The 15,378-nt window shown below is 44.2% G+C and overlaps 1 protein-coding gene across 1 annotated transcript in view; it reads left to right on the top strand.

Annotated features, from left to right (window-relative positions):
- Positions 1 to 1,653: 1,653 nt before the first annotated feature.
- Positions 1,654 to 15,378, top strand: part of HEATR9 (HEAT repeat containing 9) — a 74,419-nt gene continuing 60,694 nt past the window's right edge. The window contains exons 1-2 of the mRNA XM_030206635.1: positions 1,654 to 1,735; positions 2,111 to 2,236. Coding sequence (XP_030062495.1) covers positions 1,694 to 1,735; positions 2,111 to 2,236 — 168 coding nt within the window. The 5' untranslated portion in view covers positions 1,654 to 1,693. The remainder of the gene's footprint in view (positions 1,736 to 2,110; positions 2,237 to 15,378) is intronic.

The raw sequence follows: 15,378 nt of genomic DNA, 5'->3' as shown, positions 1-15,378 counted from the left end.
CTGGATGGCGGAGGCGCGCAGTGCCGCGCACGCACCAGGAACGTGAGTACGTCCAGACGCAAGCGGAAGCGGTCGCAGGAAACTTTAAAGGGGCCGTGGTGGCCGCCTGCTACTGCTACATCCACGTTCTATGCTAACCTCTGTTGCAGAAAACGTGGGGCGGCGATCAATGTGTGGTGGGAATGTTGGGTAGGGTTGCCACTTCATCTCCAACAGAGCTCCAGGGGGGAGATTTTAGGTCAGTCCTAGACAATGCATTTTTTCTAGTGAAAAAGGTACCGGTACTCAAATGCCAGGCCACCCTCCAGGGGTGCGGTGATCACTGAGGGACCCACCCCACAATACCCAGGCCCCCTGCAACCAGTTACAGAATCTATGACAAGGCAGAATTGGTGTGTAGAGACTGAGCTATTTCATTAAAACTTGGGATCAAGGGTCAATTTTAGTAGACAGTAGAAAAGGTGCCGGTACTCAGTTCCCCCAAGTACCCCCTCAACAAAAAGCACTGGGACTCCTAGAGTTCTGCAACACTAAATTTACAGGGCAGAATCAGGGGCTCCAAAGGAACAAGGTAAAGGACGGAATGGATCCCGCAACAAAAAAAAAAACCCTCCTGGAACTGGGTGACTTGGCAACGGGGCAATTGGACAGATTAATCCAAAACTGGTTCTAGCCATCCTGCACTAACACCTAGCGCACTAGCCTTCACCTGTTTCTGTTCTACCCACTTGAGTAGAGATGTGGTAGCCTGTAAGTCCACTTCTAAAGGCAGTCAATAGAAATATAGAATAAAATAAAACATAGAAAAGAAAATAAGATGATACCTTTTTTATTGGACTAACTTACTTACTAATGTACAAAAAAAGATCCCCCCTAAAAACCGGTACCTAAACTCACCAGATACAAGATTAATGAAACTTTTCAAATTCGTTTATTCTAACTTACACCCTAATTATTGAATATTATATCTTGTCCTGTTATCATTATGTTATGCTTTATCTACTTACCCACTTCTCTTACACGTAATTCTCTTATGCACCTTAACTGCAATAAGGCTGAAATTGTTATTCTGTTAATATGATTACCATGATATTCTCATGCACCTTATTTGTTATTTATATTCTGATTTCCTTATCCCATCAATGTGATGTTGTTGTTGTATTATATTGTAATATCACAAAAAACGTTCTTGCTTTAGAATATTTCATTTCTTTTATTACAAATATTTATGTCGTTTATATATCCTATAAGACAACTTATATTATGCAATAACATTATGTATTATATTGTAAGCCACATTGAGCCTGCAAATATGTGGGAAAATGGGGGATATAAATGCAGCAAATAAAAATAAATAAACTTAATATATATTTTGATTAGCCTTCGAAAGGTAATCAAAAAATGTATTAAGTTAGTCCAATAAAAAAGGTATCATCTTATTTTCTCTGTTTTATTTTATTCTATTTCCATTCTACTCACAAAACCACACCCTATCTGAGAACACACCCGTGAATGCTGACCAATGGGAGCGCAGTCCGTCGCTTGGGGGCGGGTCCTTGGCTGTGGTCGCCCAGGTAACCGCGGTGTTTTGCCGATGACGTCGCAGGCGCTGATTGTTCCGGGGCTCTTAGCGTTCTTCCCAAGGATCCGGGCGCGAGCGGAGGGGGCGTGCTCGGGGAATCCCAGCGGTGTTATGGGGGTGTGGGACCCTTTAGAGCTGCGGCTGACTGGCCAGGTAAGGTCTCAGGACGACGAGACGGCTATGGGTCTGCGCATCTGGACAAATGCATTCCAGTGGAGGCAGAAACTGGGGAATGGAATTAAAAGCCTTGTCGCCCTGCCTTTTGTCATAAACGCAGAACAGGACAGATCCCGTTATATTACGAATATGGGTCTACTTATTTTTATACGTGTAAAGTATCATACGTAATCCTACAAGAAGAAGAGAAAGAAAGAACAGGTCTATACGTTCTAGGAGCGGTGGTGCTGCCTGCCAGCTGCCCCCATGCTCAAAGGCGTTGTTCGGTGGCTGTCAGGAAAGGAATTGTGCAAAATGCATTGCGATATGGGTTGAGATCTGCATTAATTCATAAGTCACTTTTGTGTGTAGATAGAGCAGGTGAAGCTCACACAGAAGCGGCTGGAGCGTGCGTTGGAGTCGGCAGAGGATGGTGAGTGGTTTCAGCGAGCCATAGAACTGGAGCGAGAATGTCGGCAACAGGTGCTACTATTGCAGGTAGGAATTAGATACCAGCAATAAAATGTAAACAAAGTGATTCCACTCTTCTTTCTTTCTCACCATTCACACCCCTTTACTTGATCTTCATTGGTTAAAAAAAATAGTACTTTCCTTATTATTATAGTGTTCAAGGTGAGGTACAATAACAGAATCATGTGCAAATAAACCTAAATACAATGAATAATAAAATGTGCAATCTGAAATACATCTTATGCACCCTTTCAAAACTGTCTTGGAACAAAGCTCCTGATTATTCCGTGCATCCCATTTTTTGTGTGCAGAAAAACAAGTTGAAATGTGGACACACATAGGGCCAGCATGGGGAGGGGGGCACAAACAGGCTAATGGTCCTCAAGCTGAAGGACATATAGAGGGGCATAATCGAACGCGAATGCCTTGGTCCAATGCCTTGGGGGATGGGCCTTGGTCCACCTGCCTGAAGTCCACTGCACCCACTAACAACTGCTCCAGGGACCTGCATACTGCTGTGATGGAGCTGGGTATGACATTTGAGGCTGGCATACAGGCTGGGGAAAAAAAATTGTTAAAGTTCTTTTTTTTGGGTGGGAGGGGGTTAGTGACCACTGGGAGAGTCAGGGGAGGTCATCCCCGATTCCCTCTGGTGATCATCTGGGCAGTTGGGGCACTTTTTGGGGACTTGTTCGTGAGAAAAAAAGGGTCCAGAAAAAGTGACCCAAATTCTTGCTTCTGGCGCCCTTCTTTTTTCGATTATCGTCCGAGCGCGCCCATCTTGCCTCGGCCGACAAACACGCCCCAGTCCCGCCTTCACCACGCCTCCGACACGCCCCTGTCAACTTTGTCCGTTCCCGCGACAGATTGCAGTTGGAGACGCCCAAAATTGGCTTTCGATTATACCGATTTGGGCGCCCATGGGAGAAAGACGCCCATCTCCCGATTTGGGTCAAAATATGGGCATCTTTCTCTTTCAAAAATAAGCCGGATAGTCTGCTTATGGGCTTTGGGGCGCCTTCCCAAATTTTGCTATGGGCCTAACATGTTTATTTCTATAAGCTCCTACCTAGTTTTAGGCAACATGTATGTGCTGGTATTCTAGTTGTTTATACACATATATGAATACATGTGCATGTAAATGAGCAGTTTTTAGCTAAGCATATTCTATAAGTAGGCACCTAGACTGTGATGGTGTTCTTTTTTTATTTATTTATTTATTTATTTCTGCATTTGTACCCCACATTTTCCAATCAGGTTGTTGGTTCAATGTGGCTTACAGTTTGATAAAGTTAGTCGTAGCAATATCATTTGTATTTGGTGCGTCATTGTTCGTTTTTCTGTGGTGATCGGGTTCCATGTGTTCCATTGTTGATTAGTTAGTCTGTGCGGGATGTTTGAAGAAAGATTGGCTGAAGAAGTGGACTTTCGAGTGTTTTCGGAAACTTATGTGGTCGGTCAAGCATTTTAAAACTTTCGGTATTGTGTTCCAGATTTTGGGGCATATGTATGTGAAACTGGCTGAGTATGTCGATTTGCAGTTCAGGCCTTGACATCTGGGGAAGTGTAGGGTGAGGTAGGTTCTTGCGCCTTCGATCACGTTTCACATGGGTAGAAAATCTATTATGAATGAGAAATTGTACATGAAGCGAAAAGAAAGTTAATGGTAAATAGAGTAATAACCAATTCAGGTAATAATTCATTGTTTGAGATATGGTTGTTCTTTGTGAGGGTTTGCTTGAATAAGAAAGATTTGGGGATTTTGAGGAATCTAGTATATTCCTGTATATTTCTTCTTTTGGGTGGTAAGGAGTTCCACCATTTGGCTCCTAGCATAGGCGGTCGGTAGCCCAACTGTTTGGGGAGGCTAAAGGGGGCGGGGTCAGGGGTGGGGCTTATATCCATAATTGTCTGACAACACAGAGAAAAATAAATAAGTGAAATAGTCACAATTAATACTGTAAACATTACACTGGGCAGACCCTAATACACCAATTACCACCTATAGGAAAACACAGATTATCAACAATATGAAACAAGGAATCATAACATCACAATTCCTCATGTACAGCCACAAAACAACCTTTTTAGAGTGGATAGTGTTCACAATGAGCTCCTTTTATTAATGACCAGATAGAGATAAGAGTTTTCAATTTCAACTGACACTAATATGCAATGGGATATACCCCTATCAACACTACACTGGCTACAATTTCCAAAACAACCCACCTTACAATATCATTAGCAAACTTGCATGTAAATCGAAGTTAACTTGTTAAAGCTGATTTGAAACAACGCCCCAGAGATCTTAAAAACAAAACACCAACCTTCAAGAAAATAAACGTTTCTTAGAGCAAAGAGCATTTCGCAGGAGCCGCATATGCGCTGCAGCTGCTGCTCCCGCTGCCGTGATACTACTGCCCCCTCCCCCCGCATAGCTCGGGATCGGGAGCCAGAAGAGAAACATGAAGCGAGCCTGGGGGGTCAGCTGACAGAAAGCGAGCAGGCCTGGATGATGACGGAGCAGGAGAAAGGGGTCAGACACTGAGCAGGGGCTTGGAGTGTGTGTGTGTGTGTGTGTGTGGGGGGGGGGGGGTCAGGGTGAGCAGCGGACACAGACCAAACAGGTGAAGGGAAAAGGGATGTCACACACCGACTAGGCCCCCGGACGTTGATTAGGCCCGCTGCACCTCTATCCCTTTCCCCGAGACACTATAACAGGCAGAACGGGACGGAACCTGGCACCCTTCACCGCGCTCCCTACAGGCCCGTGTCCCCAGCGAGAAGCTGCCGGAAGGAGGTTCCCTTCCGGCAGAGATGGAACCGCTGCCAGAACCGCTAGGGAAGGAGGCTTAGGGAGATAGCGAGTCAGACAGGCAGGCAGTCAGTCAGCCTGTAAGAAAAGAAATGCGCGGTGGGGTGGGTGCAGGCGGGGAGCGGAAGATACAACAATTTTGTTCCTGAGGAGGTAGGGGAAGGTTACGGTTGGGCTGGGGAGGCTTAGAGGCATATTTTCAAAGCACTTAGCCTTCCAAAGTTCCATAGGTTTCTATGGAACTTTGGAAAGCTAAGTGCTTTGAAAATATGCCTCTTAGCCTCCCCAAGCCTCTTATATGGGGCGCCTATGGCTCCTAGGTAAGTGAAGTCTGCAGAGTGGACAGTTTTGTAGATGACTTTTTTGCAATTTGGGAGGTGTAGTCTGAGATAATTTCTTGCCTCATATTTAGTGTTTCTTTGAGGTGAGTTTATTAATGGTACCATATAGTCTGGAGCTGTGCCATTTAGTATTTGAAAGATAAAGGAACATAATTTGAAGGCGATTCTTGCTTTGATGGGAGGCCAGTGTAATTTGATTAATAAAGGGGAGGCACTTTCAAAACGAGAGATTTTATATATGAACCTGGCTGCAGTTTTGAGCTGTTTGGAGTTTTTTCAACAGGTACTCCTTACAGCCAGCATATATGACATTACAGTAATCGAATTGGGATAATGTTAATGATTGTACCAATAGTCTGAATGTTTCTGATGAGAAATAGGGTCTGATCCTATTTAGTTTCCAAAGAGACCTAAAAGATTTTGTGATTACTGAGGAAACTTGAGTAACAAATGTTAAATGTTTGTCTATGTATTGTTTTTAATCTACTCCTATCTAGACCCCCGCAGGACCCTTCCACACGGAGGTGTACAGAGGGCTTGTTCTTCTAAGATCTTTTTAACCGCCTCCCTGAATTCCAGTGACACCCCTTCCCATGGGTATCGGCGCTGGGGAGGCATCAGAAGGCGCAGTTCGAATCTTATTCCCATGACCACAGCTTTCTGTCTACTTGGATCTAAGTGAATCTTTGGCCATTTATGTTCCCACATAAAATCTATGAAAACTGTTTCAGTGAGGAATCTTACTTGTGTGTGTGTGATACTTTGTAAAATAGAAGGCAAATAGAGAATAGATTGAAACAAAGACAGACAACAGCTTAGTAACAGAAATAGTCTTTTTTATTCTTACCAAAGTCAAGCTTCGATGTGGTACATTCAATGGACAGATTCTGGATCCAACCGGCCAGAGCTCTGCTCCCTAAGATGCGTTGGGGAAATCTTCCGAAGATTCCTCGGATGCCCACTTCTTATATAGTCTCTGGTCCCCATACAAGTCTATGTAAAGGGACTTTTTTTTTCCTATTCTTGCTTAATCAGTGAATCATACTTAACCGCCGGTCAGGTGCCCACCTGCCCCTCCTCTCAAAGATTGCTTAATAGTGCCAATTTCAACACTTTCACTTCCTCTTTTCCAATCCTAAGACAGAGATCTATGTCTTTATATCTTGTGATACTGAGAGCCATTTTACAAAGACATCCTCCATCTTAAGAACCAAACTCTTTACCATTTTTGTCTCTAATTTCCTCATCTTGAGTGTTACACTCAATTTGAAAGTTGTACCAGGTTTCCTTAAGACTCACCTAGCAGTCCTGCTCTTGCAGGTTCTCTGCTATAAGGCCTTCAGCTGGTTATCAGGCCTAGTCAGTGCTTTTCAGCTGGTTAGAGCCGTGTAGCTTGGCCCACCACTATTCCAGTGGATAGGTCTCAAGCTAGAACACATATTAACAGTATGATTATCTGCATGGGTTTTGATATTTATTTGTTTGTTACATTTGTATCCCACAGTTTCCCACCTATTTGCAGGCTCAATGTGGCTTACTTGTTTAAGTGTGTGTGTGTCTCTGAATGTGGTAGATAGGCCTGTGGTTAGTTTGTACCTGGTGTGAGCGTCCCTTATGCAAGGTGGATAGGAAGAGAGGGGCAGGCCATACTAGAGTCCGTGTTGAATATAATATAATGTATAGGTCATTCTAAATTAAAAGAGATCAGTTTGCATATTCTTTCTTTGCCTTGTCTACTGTTAACTGTGGGTATCAGAAATAGGATATATAAAATATAAAAATTGGAACTTTGTGTTCTCACTCTGTCAGCTTATTAGTGGCTACGTATTAGTTTCCCTTTCCTCAAGTCCTATTATATCAATTCACTTTATTGGAGTTGTGAGTCCGTACCAGTTGTTCTGCTTTCCTCCCTCTTCAAACAAGGGCTTCCGCAGGTCAGTGCTTCTTCCACCGCGCAACCACTTCGCTGAGGAAGAGACTCCTTCAGGGGGGCGGGTGAGTAGGCAGGAAACCATGCGCCATGGGAACCAGGTGGGTCTTACAAAAGGGTCTATTGTTCATTCTCCCTTCGGTCCTCACAAGTTCCCGTGGTTGGGAGAGGAGTTGTACTTACAGTCATAGATTATACATAGATGATAAAATGTTATAGTCTTTTGCAACCCAGGTGTGAGTATTTACATCAGCTCTATGGCTTGTGCAATTGTTTGCACCTTAAATATAGGCACTTTTTCAGCCACTTATGCTAGTGTTCTACAAAACAGAGTAGGAGCCTACTTTTCTTTATAGGATAGGTTTCAAACAGGGGCGTAGCCAGACTTTGGCAGGAGGGGGTTCCAGAGTCTGAGGTGAGGAGCTACATTTTAGCCTCCCCCCCCCCCCGCCACCACCACCAACAACTTTGACCCCCCCACCTGCCGATGACCCTCTCGACCCCCCCCTCCTTCTGCCAACCATCCCCCCGCCGCTGCCATCGCCTACCTTTGCTGGCGGGGGACCCCAACCCCCGCCAGCCGAGGTCCTCTTCTTCTGGCGCAAGGCTTCGTTCTGTTTCTGTGAGTCTGACGTCCTGCACGTTGTACGTACAGGACGTCAGACTCACAGAAACAGAACGAAGCCTTGCGCTGGAAGAAGAGGACCTCGGCTGGCAGGGGTTGGGGTCCCCCGCCAGCAAAGGTAGGCGGTGGCGGGTTGGCGGTCGAGAGGGTCGTCGGCAGGTGGGTCCAGGGCCAAATCTACGGGGGCCCAGGCCTCCATGGCCCCACGTAGCTACGCCACTAGATGCTTTCCTAGTGCCTAAATCTATGTGCCCCCTTATAGAATTACTCTCATAGTGTCAAAAATGGTACGTTTACCCTTTCTCCATTTGCAAACACATGTCTCTGTTTAGGGACTGTTATGAAAACATGTTGTGGTAAAGTGTGTCTCATTAGGATGACGGGGGCTGTATGAATCAAGTGTGTATGAATGCTTTTGTGTATGTGTGTGTCTTTGTGCTTATGAATATAGATGGACAGGTAAACAGACAGAAAGCTGGAGCCTCTCTGACCTCACTCTGCCTCTGAGCTTGCCTACTTTTCCAACAAGTAAAGACATGTGTTGTTTATTGACCCACTGACAGGGCGAGCAATTATCAGCAAATGCCTCCTTCCCCTGTCTTGTGCATTTAGAAACCGACAGGTGAAGGCAAAAAAAAAAAAAAAAATGCGTAGTTTACCCTTCTTTTAGAATAATTTCCATTGCTGAAGATGTTCTGGGAAAACAGGTGCTATGTGTTCACTAGGGACTCTGAAATAAATCCCCTGTGTCTGTTCATTTCCAGTCCCACCCACCTGTCTCTGCTCTCCCTTTCCCCTCCAGACCACACCTGTGAGGTCTGATGCTACATCAACTGTTTTCTGATCACCTTGCCTTCCTCAGCTCCTTCAAAAAGATTTCTGTACAGTTTTAAAAATAGTTCTGCCTGTTTCAGCAACATTAAAGCACAGCTGGATGGAGCATAAGATATGGGATTATTTTAACTCTCTCTCATAACCCCTTCTTATCATATTTCCTGTCTAACAATCTAGGTGATGCAGCTTTGCATTGATTCTGGTACAGGAAAGCAATATGGAAACGGGCGCTAGTAAGGTTTTCCTCGGAGTGTGTATGTTGAGAGAGTGTGTGTGAGAGTGACTGTGTGAGAGAGAGAGAGTGAATGTGCGAGTGTGTGTGTGTGACAGAGAGAGTGAGACTGGGTGCGGGTGTGTCTGTGAGAGAGAGAGTGTGTGTGTGAGCATGAGAGGGTGTGCCAGGGCCCCCCCTCCCAGTTCCAGGGTCCCCCCTCCCTCCCGCCCTCTAAGTTCCAGGGTCATCCCCCCTCCCTCCCTCCGAGTTCCAGGGTTGTTGTCCCCCTCCCTCCCTCCGAGTTCCAGGGTCGTCCCCTCCCTTCCTCCCTGCCTCCGAGTTCCAGGGTCATCCTCTCCCTGCCTCCCTCCGAGTTTCAGGGTCCCCTCCCTCCCCTGCATTATGCTCTCTCCCCTCATTCATCCATATGCAGGCAACGTCCTCTGTGCCCTCCCCCCTTCATCCATCCATGTGCAGCATCTCTCCCCTGCCCCCTCCACCTCCCTCCGAGTTCCAGGCCCCCCTCCCTCCCTCCCTCCCATTTCCAGGGTCCCCCCTCCCTCTGTCCCTCCCTCCCAGTTCAAGGGTCCCATAGAACTAGGAGGGAGGGGGAACGGAGAACGTTGGAGGAGTGACATCAGCAGGTGGTTACAATCCCAGTGACACACATTGGAACGTTGGAGGAGAACGTTGGAGGAGTGATTTCAGCAGGTGGTTACGATCCCAGTGAGACACATTGGAATGTTGGAAGAGCAAATTATTATATTAGATTATTAGTTTGCTAAGTCTATTCCTTCAGTGGGCCTTATTTGCTGTGTTGTTGTTTTTTTAGTGTGCATTTTCTTTTTTTGGTGGTGTGTGTTTTAATATTTGATTGGTTTTATAATGTCTGTGATCATTTTTGTACTGTAAACTGCCTTATTGATTACCTGAAGGGCTGTCCAGCAAATTTTGGAAGTAACTAAAATAAATAGTGGCTGGCGCAGCATGTCTGGATAGCTAACCAAATAAAGTTAATGCAGCTTTTTTGATGGCCTAATTTTTATCTGGATAGTTATTCAGTTAGTGGACTGAGTATTGCTGCCAACTTCTGGCTTCTCCTTCACTCTTCTCCGGATTGTCCTGAAACTGTCCTTGGATAGTGGCATAGCTATGTGGGGCCACGGGGGCCTGGGCCCCTGTAGATTTGGCCCTGGACCCCCCTGCCGACGACCCTCTCGACCCCCCCCTCCAGCCGCCAACCCTCCCCCGCCGCCACCGAGGGCTACCTTTGCTGGCGGGGGACCCCAACCCCCACCAGCCGAGGTCCTCTTCTTCCAGCGCAAGGCTTCGTTCTGTTTCTGATGTGCAGGACGTCAGACTCATAGAAACAGAACGAAGCCTTGCGTGGGAAGAAGAGGACCTCAGCTGGTGGGGATTGGGGTCCCCTGCCAGTAAACGTAGGTGATGACGGCGGCGGAGGAGGGTTGGCGGCGGGAGGGGGGGGTCAAAGTTGTTGTTGGTGGTGGCAGTGGTGCTGGGTGGGGGTGGCAATGGCGCCATGGGGGTCGGCGGCACCAGGGGGGGCTAAAATGTGCCCCCTCACCTCGGGCTCTGGACCCCCCTCCCGCCGAAGTCGGGCTACACCCCTGGTCCTTGGTAACACCAAAGTGGTCTGTAAAGAAATTCAGAGGGGCATTTTTGATATGATGTTTAAATCCGACTTTGCATGTTTTATTCAAAACATCCAAAATTCAAGTGGCGAATATAACGATTGCTGAAAATGAAAAACATGTATCTTTTTGTTTCGAAACTGGCCTTTTTCTAGGCGTTGCTGTACTCAGTGCGGTTATCTTTTTGGACTTTTTCAGAAAAAAAACATCCAGATGAAAAATGCACAAAATCAAGCCATTGGGATGTAGGAGGAGCCAGCATTCTTAGTAGACTGGCCACACAGACATCCCAGCAGAGCAGTGGGGCACCCTAGTGGGAAGCTATGCTCAACAAATGTTCTTTAGATTTGATGATCTTGATTATTAAAACATGTAAAGAGAGAGAACAAAAAGTTAAGGAAGATCTAGATAAGGAGGTTTTTTTTTTTTTTTAAAGAAAATGATACTTGTTTTGATATACTGTATGAGGACTTTAAAAAAAGCAGTGACCAATTTGAAAGGGATTTAAGACTCCTCAAATTTGAGAAGTTTAGAAGGGATGATCTTGATTATAAAAATAACAACGTTTACCCCTGGCATAGGAATAAGCAACAGGGTAAGAGGAATTTTAATAGTAATTACAATAGAACTTTTAATAGGACGACCAGTACGGTCACGCGCTATGGGGCAAGAAACAAGGAAACAAAGCATAGCTGTAAAACAAACACATAATAGGCCATCCTATAGTCCTCAACCAATTAGAGAGAAAAAGAGACCTAGAAGTGAGAATGATGAAGTATTTGACCCTTCGGCGTCACTTTATACCACACCACCACGGATAAACACTGATAAACAGGCTCTTCAGATTGGTCAATTTTGGAAAAGAAAATCAACCCCACTGTAGAAAATCAGAGACAATACGTATACAGTAGAGGGAGAGGTCGAGGACAGGGGAGAGGAAGAGATGGACCCTATTTTCATAGGCAGCCGCAGCCACTAGCAACATTCCATGTAGAAGGCTGCGCAGGCTTCTGTTTCTATGAGTCTGACGTCCTGCACGTATGTGCAGGACGTCAGACTCGCAGAAGCCTGCGCGGCCACATTGGTGATCTGCAAGGGCCGACTTCTAGTGGAACTGTAGAATCTCAAATAGTAGCAACAGTGGAGGAGTGGCCTAGTGGTTAGGATGGTGGGCTTTGGTCCTGAGGAACTGAGTTCAATTCCCACTTCAGGCACAGGCAGCTCCTTGTGACTCTGGGCAAGTCACTTAACCCTCCATTGCCTGCCGCATTGAGCCTGCCATGAGTGGGAAAGCGCAGGGTACAAATGTAACAAAAAAAAAAAGAATCTATTGGTTACAGTGTACAATATATCCAATAGAAATACAAGTTTTAAGTAAAGGGATCTCTTTTATACTGACACCTAAGTTTCAAAAGTCTGTATCCGATGATGTGTATTATCAGGTGGGAGCCACTTGCTATCCGACCTTACCATACACAGATCTGTTATAGTACTAGCTTTAGTTCTTAACGACATCACAGAACTTGAAAAGAAGAACAATGGGCATATATTTTATAATATGACTAAGGAGGAAAATAAAGCTGTTAAAACACTCCGTGATGACCGTAATATTATTATCAAACCGGCTGATAAAGGTGGTGCGATAGTAATTATGTATAGAAACTCAAACATAGACAACAAAACAGCAGATACAAATTTATTGATGATGTCAGATACCAGACTTATTGCCCGACACAGGCCTTGTTTCGCCCAAGAAGGGCTGCGTCAGGGGCTAAACGAATTAAAACACATAAAAATATATACTTAAAAAATACAACATTACAAATTGCTGTAAATAAAAGAATAGAATAGAATAAATATAATACACCATGGATTAAATAAAAAATAAATGACTACATTTATAGCTAATGATAACTTATAATACAAAAATATATGACAGTTAATAAAATACTACCCACATACATTAGTATCAAGGGCATATACAATAATAAATATTAAAACTGAAAATACAGAGACCATATTTCTATAATTTATGAAACCCAGCCCACCCAGGCCTACCTGTATCTACGCCACTGGTATTCGCCATTTTTATGTGCTAAAGTTACAACATTTTTTATGTGCCAAAGTTAATTAATTCTTTATATGCTTAAAATTTTCATGTGCCAGTATTTGTCAAGACTACTACTATTGCTATTGGTTTTTCATTTTATTATCATTGCTGTTTTTGGTTGTTAGTATTGATGATTTGAGTTTTAATTTTATATGCATTGTTATTATGTTATGTCATGGGTATTCGTATATTTTCCATTGCTTTTATTATTAATTTATAATCAGCTTCATTTTAATCATTTTTTTTAATTTTATTTTGGTTTATTTTTATCTGTTTTTAATTACTTGTTTGTTACGTTATCAACATTCGAATTTATCAATTTATTGTTTTGTAGCCCCTGAGGCAGCCCTTTTTGGGCGAAGCACGGCCAGTGTCGGACGATGCAAGGAAATTTGCTATTTGCATCAATAAAGTTTGTGTACCTCACTGATCTGCTCTTATCATTTCCTCTTCTCCACAGTGCACTGCACCAACCATTAGGGCTACTGCAGCGATCTGCTTGCTTCTGTAATAAGACTGGCCATAACATCTGAGGCTGTCATAGAGGCTGATACGTACTGTTTTATTTACATCTTTGTGGGGTGGGATGGGGGTCAGTGACCCCTGGGGGAGTAAGGGAAGGGGGGGTCATTCCTTTACTCCTTCAGTGGTCCTCTGGTCATAAAGGATACTTTTTTGTGGCTTAGTTGGTATTTAAATAGGTGTAGCTCAAAACATCTTAGTTTTAGTCCTGGACATTTTTGTTTTGTTCCATTATGGCAGAAAAACAGCCAAGTGTTGTGAACATCCAAATCCTGCCCCTAACATGCCACCTTGTGATTTGAATGCACTGTGGATGAACAGCATAGAAAAAAAAACATTTAGAAAATGGGTGTCAAAAATAGTGATTTGAACATTTTGGCAAGCAAAACATCCAAATGCTGATTTATGCCACTTTAAAAACTTTTTTTCTCTCTTGAAAATGAGCCCCTCAGTGTCACAATTTGGAAAGTGCCACTGAACCTCCACATTCGGATCTGGCTCAGGCATTGATCCGGATAACTGGTATCTAGATAAATACCTTAGAATATTGGGACAATTATTTTTCTCTAATTGGATCAGCATGGAGTTGGGATGACTGTATAAGAGAGATGGAATTTTGAGGATGGGCATCGTGTTGGGGATTGAGGTGGGGGTTAAGTATTGGTGGGACAGGTTAACTTGCGGGGTGGGGAGCAGAAGGGGAGTAAGGGGGTGAGATAGGCTTGACGAGGAATATTGATTAGCTGCCAGTTTATCATACTTGGGCTAAGCATACAGTAACACATGGCAATAGTCTGTCTACTACTATAACTTGTCTACTATTTAATCAACAATAAATGGGCAGTATGGATACCTAATCCCTACCCGCTCACAAAGGAATGCCTTCAGCTAAAGGATGCAGTATAAGGAGCACCGGGGGGGAGGGGAGGGGATGGGAAGGGTGGCAAGGACTGTACAGATGATAAATTTGGGAATTGCGTTCCATTGTTGATGTTCATACGTTATGTTGTTACTACATGTGAATTTTATAATGTCCACTGTTGAATGACATATCCAGTATAGGGATGGTGGTCATCCAGTAAACGGTTCTAAGCAAACCCTGGGGGGGGGGGGGGGGGGGGGGGAGGGAGAAAACTGTTAAAACATTGGTGATGGAATCTAAAGCTTTGTAGTACTCAGTATAATTTGATATTCAACTCGGTGTACATTGAGCTTGTTAATCATGTTTAATATGATCACCAATAAAAAACTATTGAAACATAATTGGATCAGCATTTTTAGTACAAAATTTGGGGATCTTTTTTACTAAGCTGCTCTAAGAAATGCGGGTCTTTCCTGCTTGCTAAGGCAGCTATGCATAAGGGCTATTTTCTATTTTTTTTGATATATGGTTTTGTGCTAATGTTAGCATCAGTGTGGGACCATTTAAAAAAGAATTACCACGGGAGCACTTATCGCCACCTGGTTGCTAACTAGTTACCACACAGTAATGTAGAAGCACTAACTGGTTAGCGCAGGAACGTCCACTCTCTGGGTCTGACACGCCCCCTCAAAAAAATTTACAAAAATGTAATTACCATGCACTTAGCACACACACATGCCAGAGTGAATGTGGAACGCTCTCCACTCTTATCTCTCCCTACACTCCTCCCCGGAACTCCGTTCATTGGGTAAATCTCTCTTATCTGCACCCTTCTCCTCCACCGCTAACTCCAGACTCCGTTCCTTTTATCTTGCTGCACCATATGCCTGGAATAGACTCCCTGGGCCGGTACGTCAAACTCCATCTCTGGCCGTCTTCAAATCTAGGATAAAAGCCCACCTTTTTCATGCTGCTTTTAACTCCTAACCCTTACTCACATGTTCAGTACCCATATTTTCTCATTCCCACCTTAGTAATTCCCTTATTTGTCCTGTTTGTCCGTCCTAATTAGATTGTAAGCTCTGTCGAGCAGAGACTGTGTCATCATGTTCAAGTGTACAGTGCTGCGTACGTCTGGTAACGCTATAGATATGTTAAGTAGTAGTAGTAATAGTAGTAGTAGTCTTTGGGATTTCGGAATCTTGATACTCTTTGGGATTCCGGAATTTTGATACTCTTTAGGATTCCACACAGAATCTTGCAA

The sequence above is a fragment of the Microcaecilia unicolor genome, chromosome 6 (genome assembly GCF_901765095.1).
Source record: "Microcaecilia unicolor chromosome 6, aMicUni1.1, whole genome shotgun sequence".
Lineage (NCBI taxonomy): Eukaryota > Metazoa > Chordata > Amphibia > Gymnophiona > Siphonopidae > Microcaecilia > Microcaecilia unicolor.
This window is presented reverse-complemented; position numbering and strand designations above follow the sequence as displayed.